This window comes from Hyla sarda, chromosome 12 (genome assembly GCF_029499605.1).
Source record: "Hyla sarda isolate aHylSar1 chromosome 12, aHylSar1.hap1, whole genome shotgun sequence".
Taxonomy (NCBI): Eukaryota; Metazoa; Chordata; class Amphibia; order Anura; family Hylidae; genus Hyla; species Hyla sarda.
Genome location: NC_079200.1, coordinates 56,617,283 through 56,634,186, shown reverse-complemented (window position 1 = coordinate 56,634,186; position 16,904 = coordinate 56,617,283). Strand labels below are relative to the sequence as shown.

General features: G+C 40.1%; 2 protein-coding genes across 12 annotated transcripts in view; one reads left to right on the top strand and one right to left on the bottom strand.

The window, feature by feature from the left end:
* The window catches only part of FAM217B (family with sequence similarity 217 member B), a 43,068-nt gene that overhangs the window by 8,425 nt on the left and 17,739 nt on the right, over nt 1-16,904 (bottom strand). For 4 of the 11 annotated variants that reach the window (XM_056548750.1, XM_056548753.1, XM_056548752.1 and 1 more), the window contains 2 exons: nt 11,326-11,439; nt 5,569-5,690 (listed from right to left, as the gene is read on the bottom strand). In XM_056548750.1, the coding sequence (XP_056404725.1) occupies nt 5,569-5,606 (38 nt within the window). In that variant the 5' untranslated portion in view covers nt 5,607-5,690; nt 11,326-11,439. Of the gene's footprint in view, nt 1-5,568; nt 5,691-8,874; nt 9,035-9,140; nt 9,259-11,325; nt 12,624-16,904 lie in introns of those variants that run through there. The other 7 variants (XM_056548756.1, XM_056548754.1, XM_056548755.1 and 4 more) reach the window with 7 other exon arrangements.
* On the top strand, nt 9,714-11,332 carry PPP1R3D (protein phosphatase 1 regulatory subunit 3D). Its single transcript, XM_056548762.1, has one exon. The coding sequence runs from the start codon at nt 10,089-10,091 to the stop codon at nt 10,989-10,991; it is 903 nt and encodes a 300-aa protein (XP_056404737.1). The 5' UTR covers nt 9,714-10,088; the 3' UTR covers nt 10,992-11,332.

Here is a 16,904-nt window from a genome sequence, read left to right as displayed (position 1 = left end):
CGAAATCGCGGCATCCCTTACAGCTGAGACACAGCAGGAGGATCCCTTACCTTGCCTCCTGGTGTCCGATCGCCGAATGACTGCTCAGTGCCTGAGATCCAGGCATGAGCAGTCAAGTGGCAGAATCATTGATCAATGGTTTCCTATGAGAAAGATCATTTAACCCCTTCCCTAACAAAAGTTTGAATCCCCCCTGTTTTCTCCATTTAAAAAAAAAAAAAAACTGTGTAAATAAAAATAAACATATGTGGTATCGCCGCATGCGGAAATGTCCGAATGATAAAAATATATCGTTAATTAAACCACATGGTCAATGGCGTACGCGCAAAAAAATTCCAAAGACCAAGATAGCGTGTTTTTGGTCACTTTTTATATCATGAAAAAATGAATGAAAAGCAATCAAAAAGTCCGATCAATACAAAAATGGTACCGCTAAAAACTTCAGATCACGGCACAAAAAATGAGCCCTCATACCACCCCATAAATGGAAAAATAAAAAAGTTATAGGGGTCAAAAGATTTTAAACGTATACATTTTCCTGCACGTAGTTATGTTTTTTTTCAGAAGTACGACAAAATCAAACCTATAAAAGTAGGGTAACATTTTAAGGGTATGGACCTAAAGAATAAACAGAAGGTGTAATTTTTACCAAAAATTGTACGGTGTAGAAACAGAAGTCCCCAAAAGTTACAAAATGGCGTTTTTTTTTTTTCAATTTTGTCTCACAATGATTTTTTTTTCCATTTCGCCGTTGATTTTTGGGTAAAATGACTGATGTCATTACAAAGTAGAATTGGTGGCGCAAAAAATAAGCCATCAGATGGATTTTTAGGTGCAAAATTGAAAGAGTTATGATTTTTTAAAAGTAAGGAGAAAAAAAGGAAAGTGCAAAAACGAAAAAACCCTGGTCCTTAAGGGGTTAAAGGGTAACTCTCATTATAATAAATGTTTGCTATTGCACTTATGGTAAATAAAAAATATTTCTAATATACTTTGTTTAAAAAAGAAGTTTTCCATGTTTTATTTGCGCTTAAAGGAGTAGTCCAGTGGTGACTCAGTGGTGAGCAACTTATCCCCTATCCTAAGGATAGGGGATAAGTTGCAGATCGCGGGGGGTCCGACCGCTGGGGCCCCCTGCGATCTCCTGTACGGAGCCCCGTACAGGAAGGGGGCGTGTCGACCTCCGCACGAGGCGGCGGCCGACACGCCCCCTCAATACAACTCTATGGCAGAGCCGAAGCGCTGCCTTCAGCAATCTCCGGCTCTGCCATTGAGATGTATTGAGGGGGCGTGTCGGCCGCCGCCTCGTGCGGGGGTCGACACCCGCTATCTCGGCGGAGAGCCGGGGCCCCGTACAGAGAGATCGCAGGGGGCCCCAGCGGTCGGACCCCCCGCGATCTCAAACTTATCTCCTGGACTACCCCTTTATCACCACTGGACTACCCCTTTAAAAGAGCACATTTTCCTCCATCTTATACACAGACTTAGGACCGAGGTCCAAACACAGAAAGTGCAGCCTGGAGTGCTGAGGGGTGTGTGTCCAGCCTCATCCAATCATAGCTCCTCTCACACTTAAAGGGGTATTCCGCCCCTAGACATCTTATCCCCTATCCAAAGGATAGGGGATAAGATGTCAGATCGCCGCGGTCCCGCTGCTGGGAGTTTGCTCTGTGCGTAATGACGGGCGATACGGGGGACGGAGCAGCGTGACGTCATGGCGCCGCCCCTCGTGACATCATGGCCTCTTAATGCACCACGCCCCCTCCCATAGACTTGTATTGAAAGGGGTGGGCCGTGACATCACGAGGGGCGGAGCCGTGACATAACGATGCTCCGGCCCCTGTACCGCCCATCATTACATGCAGAGCAAACTCGCTCAGTGCTGTAATGATAGCGCGGTGCCGCAGCGGGGATCCCGGGGGTCCCCAGCAGCGGGACCGCGGCGATCTGACATCTTATCCCCTATCCTTTGGATAGGGGATAAGATGTCTAGGGGCGGAATACCCCTTTAACTGTATAACTCCAGTATAATAACTCCAGTATAATAATCAAACATACCACTTGCCACAGAATAGGAAAATGCTAGAGAAGTTTTTACCATTTAAATGGGCACTCTCATTAAAATAAATTTTTGCGATTGCACTCCTTATGTTAAATAAAAAAGATTTCTAATATACTTTGGTAAAAAAAAAAGTTTATTAGAAATATTTTTTATTTACCATAAGGAGTGCAATAGCAAAAATTTATTTTAATGAGAGTTACCCTTTAATAGCAGATATTGGGGTAAAGATGGAATGTGTGTGTTGGATTTTTGGTCCAATCTTCTATTCTTGTACAAAATAAGCTGCTGGAGGATGGAAGCAGCTTATTTCCATCTCCCCACTGAAATAAACATGTCTAGTGTTTCAGCATAATGATAAGATGACAGTGGGCCCATAATGTATTTTTCCAAACCCAACCCAGAAAGTAAGTTTCTGTTACCACTTAGATCTACATGCAGAGTACAATGACAACATCATGCATCCCTCTGAATTTTCATTGTGGGCCCTTTACTAGTCAATGTGTCATTAAGGAGGCATAATGTATCCAGATTTTATATAAGATTTAAACTGTAAGTAAATGCTGTCTAATAAAAGAGTAAACAGTTTAGGTTCCCATTGCAATTTGCATTGTTAATGCTCCCAGGACTGCTCAAACAATAGCGAAGGCAATTGGTTTCAGAACATTATCCCCATGGACTGATACACAACAGCTATAATGGTGACATTGTTTAACGAAAATCTCCAATTACAGGTATATGAAGTGGTCAAACAAATTGCTTTATGGCCTTTTCTTCATAAATATAATATGACTGTGGTAATGAATGCTTTATTGTAGATCGCTCAAGCAAGAGAGTAACATGACAGGAGACCCTGGTGGCTGATGGTATAAAAGAACACATATTACCAGCTGTTGAGGATTATCCAGATAAGATTTTATCTTTAAGAATAGTTATGTTATGTTCCCATGTTGCGGTTGTCACATGGAGCTGAGAACAAACGTATATGTAGCGGGCAGAGTTTTGCATGTATAACTGATATTATCAGCAAATCATGCGACTGATAAACAAGCTATTCAAGAAACCTGCTCGCTGTATGTGGGCATACTTTTGGAGGCAGATGCCATTTCAGATCATACCCTGACAGTTAAAAGGGGTACTCAACTGGAAAACATTTTTTTTTATCAAATGGTGCCAGAAAGCTTAACAGATTTGTAAATTACTTCTATTAAAAAACCTTAATCCTTCCAATACTTATCAGCTGCTGTATGCTCCACAGGAAGTTCTTTTCTTTTTGAATTTCTTTTCTGTCTGACCACAGTGCTCTCTGCTGACACCTCTGTCCATTTTAGGAACTGTCCGGAGCAGGTTAGGTTTGCTATGGGGATTAGTTCCTACTCTGGACAGTTCCTAAAATGGACAGAGGTGTCAGCAGAGAGCACTGTGGTCAGACAGTAGCTGATAAGTACTGGAAGGATTAAGATTTTTTAATAGAAGTAATTTACAAATCTGTTTCACTTTCTAGCCCTCGTTAAGATCTTTAAGATAGGAAAGAATTACAGTCATGGTCGTAAATGTTGGCACCCCTGAAATTTTTCAAGAAAATTTAGTATTTCTCACAGAAAAGGATTGCAGTAGCACATGTTTTGTTATACACGTTTCTTCCCTTTGTGTGTTTAGGAACTAAACCAAAAAAGGGAGGGAAAAAAGCTAATTGGACATAATGACACACCAAACTCCAAAAATGGGCTGGACAAAATTATTGGCACCCTTAACTCAATATTTGGTTGCACACCATTTGGAAAAATGTACTGAAATCAGTGGCTTCCTATAAGCATCAATAAGCTTCATACACCTCTCAGCCGGAATGTTGGACCACTCTTCCTTTGCAAACTGCTTCAGGTCTCTCTTATTGGAAGGGCGCCTTTTCCCAACAGCAATTTTAAGATCTCTCCACAGGTGTTCAATGGGATTTAGATCTGGACTCATTTCTGACCACTTCAGAACTCTCCAGAGCTTTGTTGCCATCCATTTTTGGATGCTTTCTGACTTACGTTTGGGGTCATTGTCCTGCTGGAAGACACAAGATCTCGGACGCAAACCCAGCTTTCTGACACTGGGCTGTACAGTGCACCCAAAATCCGTTGGTAATCCTCAGATTTCATGATGCCTTGCACACATTCAAGGCACCCAGTGCCAGAGGCAGCAAGACAAACCCAAACCATCATTGAACCTCCACCTAATTTCACTGTAGGTACTCTGTGTTCTTTTCTTTGTAGGCCTAGTTCACGCTTACACTGATGCTCCTTGAGCCTGCAGGACAGCTTGAATATCTTTGGAACTTGTTTGGGGCTGCTTATCCACCATCTGGACTATCCTGCATTGACACCTTTCATAAATTTTTCTCTTCTGTCCACGCACAGGGATATTAGCTACAGTGCCACGGGTTGCAAACATCTTGATAATGTTGCGCACTGTGGACAAAGGCAAATCTAGATCTCTGGAGATAGACTTGTAACCTTGAGATTGTTGATATTTTTTCCACAATTTTGGTTCTCAAGTCCTCAGAAAGTTCTCTTCTCCTCTTTCTGTTGTCCATGCTTAGTGTGGCACACACAGACACATAATACAAAGACTAAGTGAACGTCTCTTCTTTTTATCTGCTTTCAGGTGTGATTTTTATATTGCCCACACCTGTTACATGACCCAGGTGAGTTTAAAGGAGTATCACATGCTTGAAACAATCTTATTTTTCCACAATTTTGAAAGGGAGCCAATAATTTTGTTCAGCCCATTTTTCGAGTTTTGTGTGACATTATGTCCAATTTGCTTTTTTTCCTCCATTTATTGGTTTAGTTCCAATACACAAAGGGAATAAACATGTGTATAGCAAAACATGTGTTACTACAATCCTTTTCTGTGAGAAACTCTTCATTTTCTTGAAAAATTTCAGGGGTGCCAACATTTACGGCCATATAGAACAAAAAGTCCCGGCACTCACCAAGTTGCAAGCCAATTCGTATTTATTGTATGCGGGTAAACAGGACGCGTTTCAGCAAAGCCTTCCTCTGCTGTCAGAGGCTTTGCCGAAACGTGAGGACTTGGTGAGGACTTTTTGTTCTATATGCCTGTTTCTTCCACGTGCACCACCCACCACAGAAGTGCCGACTCTTTTTCCTATACAACATTTACGGCCATGACTGTAGGATTAACTCAAAAGGAAACAAAGTCATCCTGCCTGAACCAAAAGTTATTCGGGTGGTTCCTAGTGGCTTCTCCTAAACCCACCAGCCTTAATTTATAGAAATCTCCCTATACCCAAACAGGAAGACATCTATTAATCAAAGCTGGTGAGGCAGGGAGAAGCCACCAGGGACCTCTCCGATAACTCGAGGTTCAGGCAACATGAAAGTGATGACAGGTTCCCTTTAAAGAAGAGCTTTTCCTGTACATAAAAAATGTGAATAATATCAGATTGTAAAGACTCTACAGTATCCAATGGCTAAAACTACATGATACTAGAAAACTACCTTGTATGCAGGACTTTTTGCCTGTTGACTTTTTCCATGGCAGTTATTGCTTAATTTCACTTGTATGGATTACTTATGGATGTCCATAGAAAGTCACCAACAAACAGTTTTAGGTGTGATCACTGCAAAAAAAAAAAAAAAAAATACCCTAAATAAGCCGAAAAATCTTTCATATACCGAACAATATTCTTTTTTTCTTTCATTTATTTGAAAAGGAAGTTAATGAAACAGAGAGAAATTAGCAATAACACATCCCTGTTTATAGAAGGGCTCACATCTGACAATGCACATCAAAGCAAAAACCAAGCCAGGAGGACGAAAGAACTGACTGTAGAGCTCAGAGACAAGATTTTGTGGAGGCACAGAGAATTGCTAAATGAAAGATGTTTGAAACAAACAAAGTTATTGTTGGAAAAGGCTCTTGCCATGAGAGGTGACTAAGAATCCAATGGTTACTCTCGCTGAGCAACAAAGATACTGGGGGACATTTATTGTCTATAGTGTAATATCAGTGTAGGGGCACTGATATTATACACAGGTTTTGATGGTGTAGATGTAGTGTACATGCACCAAGTTTATTAAATGGTGGATGGCATGTGTTAAATTTAGGGCTAGAACACATGGGGGGAGATTTATCAAAACCTGTACAGAGGAAAAGTTGCCCAGTTGCCCATAGCAACCAATCATATAGCTTCTTTCATTTTGCAGTGGCCTAGTTAAAAATGAAAGAAGCGATCTGATTGGTTGCTGTGGGTAACTGGGCAACTTTTCCTCTGGACAGGTCTTGATAAATCTCCCCCATTTTTTTTTTTATTTCACTTCAGTACAACACTTTGTATGAAAGGTGAACTGCGAAAAAATGTGCAACTTTTTTTATTTGAAAATTAGCAAAGATTTCTAACATTTTGTTTTTACTTTGTCATGATTGGGTATTGACCGCCTTATTACCCAGCGAATTTTGATTTTTGGCTCATGTTTTTTTCCTTCTCTTACCATCTAAGACCCATATCTTTTTTATTTCTTCACTGACAAAGTAGTTTTAGGGCTTATTTCTTGCAGTACAAGTTGTGCAAAAATCATTTAGGAGTTCACAATATGGTAAAACGGACATGCTAACTTTATTCTTTGGGTCAGTTCGATTCCAATGATACCAAATTTTAATAATTTTTGTTCATTGCCATTTTCTGACCCCTAAAACTTTTTCTATTTTTCCACCTAATGAGTTGTGTTAGGCTAGGATTCCACTGAGATTTTTGCCCTGCGATTTTTTTGGCTTAAAAACGCCAGATAGACTTTTCCCTGCATTTTGGCGTTTTTACCTTTATGTGGAATTTGGCTTTTTTTGCCCCTTAGGCGTTTTTTGTACCAAAATAGTTGGGTACCAAAAATAAATAAAAATAATAATAATAATAATAATAATAAAAAAAATAAAAAAAGATGTAGTAGGGATGTAAAAATGTATTTAACTAAATGTTTATTTTTTTATAACAACATTTTTATAAATTTTTTTATAAAGTGTGTGTGTTTAACTTTTTTTTTCCCTTTTTTTTCTCTTTTACATTTTTTATGTAGTACTACATAAAACATACACTGTTCCATGATGGGCGTAGAAATACCTGTACTATAGACATATCGCCCCGGGCGTCAGTCCTGACATTGGATGCGATCGTCCATAATATAGCAAAGATGCGGCTCTATACAGTGCTCGCACCTCTGCTCTGTACTCTGAGTGATGTTCTATTCACATCACTGGCCGTTCATATTTTCCGCCCAGAGCTGTGATTGGCCAGATGGTTGCAGCCAATCACAGCTCTGAGGAAAATATGAATAAGTGAGTGGCCGGCCCCGTGTATAGTGCAGAGCAGAGATGCGAGCGCTGTAAACAGTCGCTCCATCTCTGCTATAGACAGGACGATCACAGCGGGTGTCAGTAGTGATACCCGCTGTGATCTGTTCTTAACTGCAGGTACTACTACTCCCCACATGGAGCACACTCTGCTCCATGCTGGGAGCTGTAGTACCTGCATTAATAGATAGATCGCAGCGAGTGTAATTTCTGACACATGACGCATAGATGCAGCGGCCGCTCTTCTATGGTTCCCTGCACTGACGTATATATATACACATATTCCTATTTCCCACAGAGAGTTGTGATTGTCTGGAACCATCTGGCCAATCACAGCTCTTTGCAGGTAATATGAATAGGTGTATATATACGACAGTGCAGGGGACCATAGAAGAGCGTCCGGCCGCATCAATAAATTATACAGGATTGCAACGGGCGATCTGTCAATTAGTACAGGTACTACTGCTCCCATCATAGAACAGCGTGTTCTATGCTGGGAGTAGTAGTACTACCTAAAAAAAATTGAGAAAAAAAGTGAAACACACACACACTAAATTTTTATTATTGTCAGCTAGATTTTTAGTGCTTTCCCGCCCACATAAATTGATCCCTGTTTAAAAATTAATAAACATTTCGTAATAAAAAAGATAAATTTCATTAGATTACAATTACCCTACGAAACTTTAATAAAAAGGGTATCTCCATCACTTTTTTGGATCGCTAAAGTCCAAAAAAGAATAAAAACTGCCTGCAAAAACACCAAATTTAAAACCAACATGGCGTTATTCTTAGCGTTTTTGCTCTCCCATAGACTTCTATGGGAGGAAAACGCCACGATTTCAGGGCAAAAAACGCCAAACTAGGTTTTGTCGGGCGTTTTGAAAATCCAGTCTCTGAGCCCGAAATTGCTGAAAAACTCCAAAATGATTAAAAAAGCGCTAAACTTAAAAACGCCAACTCCTTTAAAGGGAATGGAGCCAAGTTGTTATACCTCACACAACCTGAGAACAAGTGGTGCTGTATTTGGAAGAAATTAGCTCTGCTTTTGTATTCCTGGATAATTCCTGCGAAGGCCAACTAGCTTAAATGAATTCATTGTCACACCTGTGAGTGTATCTCATTGTTATTTTACCAATGTCAGTATATCTGCTCATTTAAAAAAATAAAAATAAATGCAAAGAAGCAATGGTTGGTAAAATGTTGTTACTCTTATTGATGACAGGAAAATATTCTGCTCTGACAATCAGCATCTATACACTATGTAACTCAGATAAAATAAGCACATACTTAATATGTGCATTCTTAATATTTCATATTGATTAAGGCAAAATGTTAAAATGATCACGTCTTCTAGTTTCATCCTTCAAGCAACCTAAACTCAGGCACCAGACTCTGTGTGAACCATATGACCTTTTAAAGTGCTACAATAGATCAGAAAAGCACAACTGATAACAACGTACCCCTTAGTGCATCACAGAATTTTCAGGTTAATGCACTGAAGAGCAAATATAGACAGAGCATGTAAAATCACATCATGTCATACATCACCATGCTTTAACACTCCGCATCTTTTATAATGTCAATTTTAGATCCCATCACACATTGCTGATAATAAGCAACCTATTGAAAAATACAAAATACATAAATAACATGACAGAACACTTCCTCATCACTGTGCACACATACAATGTCAGGACGACTATAACGATCACTGTGCACTCTTTACCTGCCTTCCCATCTCTGTTATCTGCCATCATCCTAGTAATATTTGTTGTGCTGTCACCGAAGAAATCCTAGCCGAGACATAACTCCACCCTCACTCCAACCTCAAAGGGACAGGGCTGTCATTAACAGAGCAAAGGATTATGGGTTGTGCCTAGCATAACAGAAAGCACTGCTGTGTACGGATACCAGACAATATATTCTGCTACTTTTTTGGTGCTGACAGAAGCGTAAATAGCTGCAAAATGTCAGTGATCTATGTGCAGCTGCTCATGCTTGTATCCCTCAATCCATTTTGGGACACATGTCAAGGGGCATGTACATGTTTAAAAGAAATATCTCTTCATCAAACAGTTTCGTAGTAACTACTGTATAGTCTTGTTTTGACATATAATTCACTTAGCACACAGAAGATTGTATAAAAAGATCCTATTTCTTAGCAGTTAGTGAAGGATTCTATGCCTATAGAGGCTGGGCCAGCACAATATGATCCAATCAGCAGAAAGGACATTTACACAGCTGACACAAAACAATAACATTCCCACCCCTATGGCTGCTGCACAGAAAGGAAATGCGCTGTCAGTGTGTTTTATATGGTTCCTATTCCCGACTGCAGAACAATGAATTCAGAGTGAGTGATGTCGAGCAAGTCCTCCAGTGCTGCTTGCTGTCTGTGAGAGAAGGTGGGAGTGTTCATTCATAAGGTCATCAGTCGCTGCTGCCAGTGCCTCCCAGCCTGGGGGTGTGAACAAGACTGCTGCTGCTAAACCCGGAATTGGAAAAGGTGCATTAACCCTCCTGCGTTCTTGCTGATCAGGGGTTATTGAAGCTTTTGAATGGATTTATTTGAAGCATCTGCTTCATCTAACTTTTTATAAAGAAGCCAAATAGGAAAACGGCTGCTGGATGAATTGTAGTATGTAGACATTTACCCTTCATCAAACACAAGACCATGTCTTCCATGCCGCATTCTTTTACAATGCCTCACAACTGGAAAGGACAAGCTGAGCTCGGAATTCCCCGCAGCTTAAGTTATATCAATAACCTTTACCAACATGCACGACTGGTAGAAGGATTTGGTGGCCCAAAAGTTTGCATAACCAAAGAGCTGCCAAAAGCAGGCCGCCCCCATCGGAGCGAGGAAAAGGTGAGCAACAGCTGTGATCCAGAACTGCGTCCTATTATGCGCCGTAGAACAAAGTCTCTGCCTAGTTCTCCAGAGAGAAAGACTGCTGCCAAATGTCGGCCTCTGTGCCATAAAGTCAGGTTCGCAGATTCACTAGGTTTGGAGTTGGCGGAAGTAAAGGTGTTCAACATTGGTGACGACCCATCCATCCCTCTACATGTTCTATCACGCCTTTCCATCAACTCAGACCTGTGTTGTAGCCAAGACTTGGAAGTTTCCATTGAATATTTGGAGCCAGACTTCAAACAGCCTGGAGAGTGTGAAGATTTCTTGGAGCTTCTGCATCAATATTGTGTCCGCTTAGAACATGTTACCAGCTCGGAAGAGCTAGGGATTTCCGGCACCATTCGAGTGCTAAATCTTGCCTTTGAGAAAATGGTTTCAGTGAGGTATTCCTTCACTAACTGGAAAACTCATTGTGACGTGAAAGCAATTTGGCAAAATAGTGGTGGCACAGATGTTCCTAACACAGATGTTTTTGCCTTTGTTATTACATTACCACCTTTTATCCAGCAAGTCTGCTCTGTGATACAATTTGCTATAAGGTACCAGGTTGCTGACAAAGATTATTGGGATAACAACTATGGTAAAAACTATTCCTTTACATCAAAGAGTCACAGACTTATAATGCCAAAGGACTGTGAGCATAGCTGGATCCATTTTATCTAACCAAAGTATTATGCTGTAGTTTCAATCTATTGCTGGAGAGAAGAACCTTGATACAATTGATTTCTAGTGTTTTCAGGTTTGTACACTGCAGCCTCTGTGGTTACACAGGATCATCACTGAGAATCTAGAAGCAGAGTAAATGACAGACATGATGGACTGTCAGGTGATCGTTGCCACTGGACTAAACAGTGTTTGATTTGCACATCATTATGCATACTTGCTGTAAACTATTGTGTTGCAAATATTTGTTGAGTGCGGTTGCTTGGTTGTTATAAATGTGATAATATAAAAGATTTGCACTGACAGATGCCCTTATAGAGAACACTGTACATACCTGGGGTCCTATCCATATGTACTATTATAGTAAATTGGATGACATGTAAGACTTCCTCTGAGAGAATGACAGGGTATTCATGTGGAGTAATCCTCCAGCTTTTCCATGTGAAATCTGCAAAATAAGTACCTATTCTCAATAATTTTTTCACAGTGCAATTGGATGCAAATTCTGTACATGTGAACACGGCCTTAAACGCAAAGGCCCAGATTTATCAATCTGTCCAAGACAAACTGGTGCAATTTGCCTATAGCAACCAATAACAGCTCAGCTTTCATATCTTAAAAAGCTCTGGTAAAATGAAAGCTGAGCTCTTATTGGTTGTTTGGTTGTTATAGAAAATCACTCCAGTTCTTTCTCCAACAGATTAATAAATCTGGGCCAAACGTTGATGTAAAACAATTTTGCTTATGGCCCATGTTTAGTGTGAAGGTTAGTTCAGGTAAAATATCATACAGCATATTAAGACATAACCATTAGGAGACATTCGGACCCCCTGTTTTGATAATGAAAGGAGGTTTTTTTTTCCCATTGTGTGGGATATAAAAAATAAACAACTACTTATCTACAATACTCCCGCGGTGCCTCCAGTGTCCATCTTCAGTCCTCCGCTGTGAGCGACTTCCTGATTGTCAACAACAAAAGCACCTCGGTCCAGTGTGTCCCATTGCCGCTCAGCAAATCGCTGGCTGAGGTGGGACATCACTGCCACCAGCGATTCACTGAGATGCAATGTAATACATTAGGGTGCTTTCATGGATGACACCATGCTGCAGCTCAGGAAGATGATTCCATTGAGGAACCGAAGCAGGATTTTAAAGGCCCCTGCAGGAGCGCTGAAGGTAAGTAGTTTTTTTTTATATCCCACACAATGGCCATAGTCAGAAAAAAAAAACTCCTGCCAGAGTACTGCTTTAAATAATCTGTAGTTCCTTAGCAATTTCTGTTGATATAATGGGAAAAAAATGAGTTTAAAACAAATCTCAGGTCAACGCACACACACGTATGTATATATATATATATATATATATATATATATATATTGAAAGAAAGAAAAAGAGAAAAAAAGTACAATGGGTGAAATACTGTAATAAAGAGACGGGATCCGTGAGGATGGCCCCTTACCTCTCAGTGTTATGCTGAGAGCATAACATCTGGTATAGCTTGTGATTAATCAGACCGCTGCCTCTGGGTCCCTCCGGGATTCCTGAACGTGGAAGCCGGCAATAGAAACACTGGATTTGGAAAGAACTTCCGTAGAAAATCGGGACATCAAACAGGGTGCAGGACTCGGTGGAATATTTTGATTAGCAGGTGCGGTAACATTCTCTGAGAGAGAATATTCAATCAGAGAATATTACCGCACCTTCTAATAAAAATATTCCACCGAGTCCTGCGCGCTGTTTGATGTCCCGATTTTCTAAGGAAGTTTTTTCCAAATCCAGTGTATATATATATATATATATATATATATATATATATATACACAGAGTGAGTGAGAGAGCGCAACATGGACCATAGTATGAACCATTTCTAGATAATATGATCATATACTATGCAAATTCTCTAAAGTTCTTGTATTTTATAGACAGTAGTTACATCATACGGTATAGCAATGTACAATTTCCCTGAACTATGCACACATAAAATAATCATAAAAACAATGTTATTACTGCAGTTTGTCATTGCATATTTTGCCCCTGTATATAATATATTTCTGATTTTGTATACAATAGAATATTTACATCTGTTCATAAGACTTTATTGAAATTAAAATCACCAGCCACTGCAAAGGATGTGCCTATGGTATGGAGACTGGCACAGTAAAGTGGCCAGAACAAACCACCTATTTGGTGCAAGTTTTCATGAGCTGGGACCCAAAGTTGTGCCTGCATTAAAAAGGTACTTCAGTGCTAGACAACTAATCCCCTATCCACAAGATATGGGATAAGTGTCTGGTCATGAGGGGTCTGAATGCTGGGACCCCTTATGATCTCTAGAATGGCACCCTAAATCTCCCTGTGCATGGAGCCCCCTCCATGCATTCTCTATGGGAGTGCCTGAAATACACGAGCACTGTACTTGGCTGTCTCCCCTGTCAATAGGGGAAAAAGTTGTCAAATGCCGGATAACCCCTTAGAGCTCATTCACACGAGCGGATTTACTTTCAAACTAGCAGCAGATTTCTGCTGTTTAAAATGTGCTGCAGACCCTTTTGACCTCAATGTGGTCTGCGGCATATTTTTCACAGCAGAGATTTAACAGCTGAAAATTTGCAGTGGAGAGCCCACTCCCTTTCAAAGTAAAAACACTCACGTGAACTAGCCCTTAAATGGGTATTGCAGTTGATAACATTTATGTTTTTTTTTACTTTATTTTAAGTTTTTTGTTAAAGTGGGTGAACACAGTCTCTCTTTACAAGCATGTTCATCACTGTGAAATAGCTGTGTGGAGCAGTAGTTGAGTACAACTCTGAGGGAAGTATAGAAACAGCTAAGTCACCATATAGAATGTTGCAAATAGATAGCTATTTTAGACAATTAGCCCTATCTAGGCACAGTGGATCAGATTTTGAAAAACTGTAAATTCTTATACAGGATAAACTTAGACTAGACATTCTAAGACTTCACCATCAAAGTGGCTAAGGCTGGGTGATAACTTTAATGGATCTTTAGTCTATTCTGATTAGACAAAGTTTACATTACAGATTTGTTGGCATAGAATTCTGGTTCAAGGCATGCCCCCTTTACCAAAACCAGGCCCCTTTTGTTGGATGTGGGGAGAAAAGTGTCTAAAACACATAATACAGTCTTTGCTTCAAATTGGTGTATTTTCAATAGTAAATCTACACAATTATTGTCAAGGACTGCTGCACTACCATATACCCTGGTATACTGGTAAAGCCACTTGGTACCAAAGTACTATTTTTAGTATATGCAGTTAAGTAGCACTTTCCAGTATAGTGCAATAAGCCTAAATTTACATATTCAGTATTAAAATCTTCAGCATCACGCTAAAATAGCCAATTATGTTCACATTGATATTATTTATCATATTTCTATTATTATTTCTTATTGCCTTTAAACCAATCGCTACAGGCCATCTAGAGTAAGCCAATGACTACCAATATGACTACCAAATATATCCAATTGTACCATTGATTGTATATGGGGGTATCCTGACTGTATCCACAGATTGTAGATTTTGGTAAAGAAAAGGAGCTGACAATTGAATTTTAACACATCTGATCATTTTGTTCTCAAGGGAAATATGTCAAATGTGTCTGGCAGTGACTTACTTACCTCTCCCTATTCAGAATATACTAATGCTCGGCCAAACAGAGTATGCGTATGTTCACAGGGATCAGGAGAGAAAACTCAGCTTGTGTGTATGCCAGCTTTATGGTCACTTTATATGTGCCACAAGCTCTGTCTTGTGTATAAGCAACTTTGTTACACATGGTAAACAATGGTGTTACTATTGTCTGTTAAAGTGTAACTATAATTGTAAAAAAAATTCTGAAGTCATAGTGACATATCAAAAGTTTATATTGTGATGTGACCCCCAATGATCGCTAAAATGAAGGGGCAACTAAAAGCCCTATGCCCCTTCATCTCTACTTAGCTAGCAGGGGCATACAACAACAATGGAAGTTTATGGGACTTCTGGTACATGGGATTGCCCCAAGTTCTATAGATTTCTATTGTAAATCTGTATACCCCACCTTATAGGTGATGAAGAGGGCTCGTGCAACTGTGCACTTCAGCCACTTCACTCTAGCAATCTGTAGGGGTCTCGCCACTGTGACTCCTACTGATACAAGCTTCTGACATGTCACTATAGCATTTGCTATAATTATAGTTACACTTCACCTAAATCCAGCAAGAACACTGCATTATTCTAATGGTTTCTCTAGTAAAAAATACTCTTCTTTTTCTCCAAGACATTCCGATGATGCTCAGAAGATGTTATATACATTGTTATTACATTCTGTAAAAAGAAAAAAAAAAGTTTCTATGTTCCCAAAAACAACAACTGAGAATATTAATTAACATTTCGCATTTTTTAACTGTATTACCCAGATGATATGTAGCCAATGTGTGTTTGTAGAATGCAGGTATACATTTATTGAAAGTAAAGAAGTTTCTGTAACCTTCTATGATCTAGTTCAAAGCTAGACCACCAAACGTGCTACACCCTGAAATGACCAGCAACTGCTTATACTAGAAAATACCGTATTGTGTGTGTGGAGTACAATTACATAATTGATCAATGATAAGTCACTAATATCAGTATTGCTTTTATGCCGTTTAAACTCATATGTGTTGGGATTGGTTGCAACTACTAATTCTACAGCCTCTATAACTTCACTACTTTTTAAAATAAATCGCACTGTACACAAAACATGTCTATCTTTGTTGGCAGGCAGGAGTTAAAACCTGCAGGGACAGTAGTCAAATTAACCATTAAATGAAAGGTCACTGCAAAGTAATCTAATCAATGTGTCAGCAGCTGGGTAATATGTCGTGATTTATGAAGGGGCAGCTGTTGTATTTGCACTCCCAGAACAAGTGCTGTTTATGTTACTCTACATACTGCACCACCTGTATATTCAACTATAGGGATCAGACTAAATGTAGAAGTTAATTCTTTACTACAAATGTACAATGCTCAAAGTAAATTGCTCAGGCCTTATTAGCAGAAGTGAGCAAAAATACACTATACTCAGCTGAAATCGAATCTAACGGATTTAGTTTAGCCTGGTCAAATTAAAGTAGCTTTTAAAGGGGTACTCTGCTGTTAACATCTTATTTCCTATCCAAAGAATAGGGGATAAGATGTTAGATCGCGGAGCCAACTCTGCTCCGTGCCCGATGACTGTCGATGCGGGGTGCCACACCCCCTCCATTCACGTCTATGGAAGGAGGCGTGATGGCTATGTACTAGCCATCACGCCCCCTCCCATTGACAAGAATGGAAGGGGCGTGGCGTGATGTCACAAACGCGGAAGCTGCAAGCTCTGTGGCCTGGAGATCGCGGGGATCCTTTCGATTGGGGATAAGATGTTTACAACAGAGTACCCCTTTAAAGTCTGAGGTCTCCTAGGACCACATTTGTTCTTCCAGGTAACCTTAGTACTTTAAACGCAGAACTTATTTGGCCATACGAAACTAATTAACAGCCTATTGTTTAGATTTGTATTTGGCTGAGGTTACTGTTGTATATGACCCTGCACCCGCCCTCTCTATAATTTAAAGGGAACCAATCATCAGATTTTACCCTATATAATGCTTGGTAAAACGTTATATAGGGTAAAATTGTTGTCCTCCCCATCCCCGGGGGACGCTTCTGCCTCCAGGGATGGTGAAGATATGAAGTTATAAACTAGTCACCGCCACGGCTGTAAGTAGTCACCTGGGTGGGGAGCTCCATTCACCTATTCCCGTTCTTCTGCAGGCAGCGATGCCCCCTCCGCTTGATTGATGGGCCGCGTCATTGTTCCGCTCACTGAACAGACAAAGCAGAGCGATGACGCTGCCCATCAATCAAGCGGATGGGGCGTCGCTGACGGCCGAAGA

Excerpts from the sequence above, each read along its gene's own strand:
- PPP1R3D (XM_056548762.1), top strand. The coding sequence starts at position 10,089 with ATGTCTTCCATGCCGCATTCTTTTACAATGCCTCACAACTGGAAAGGA.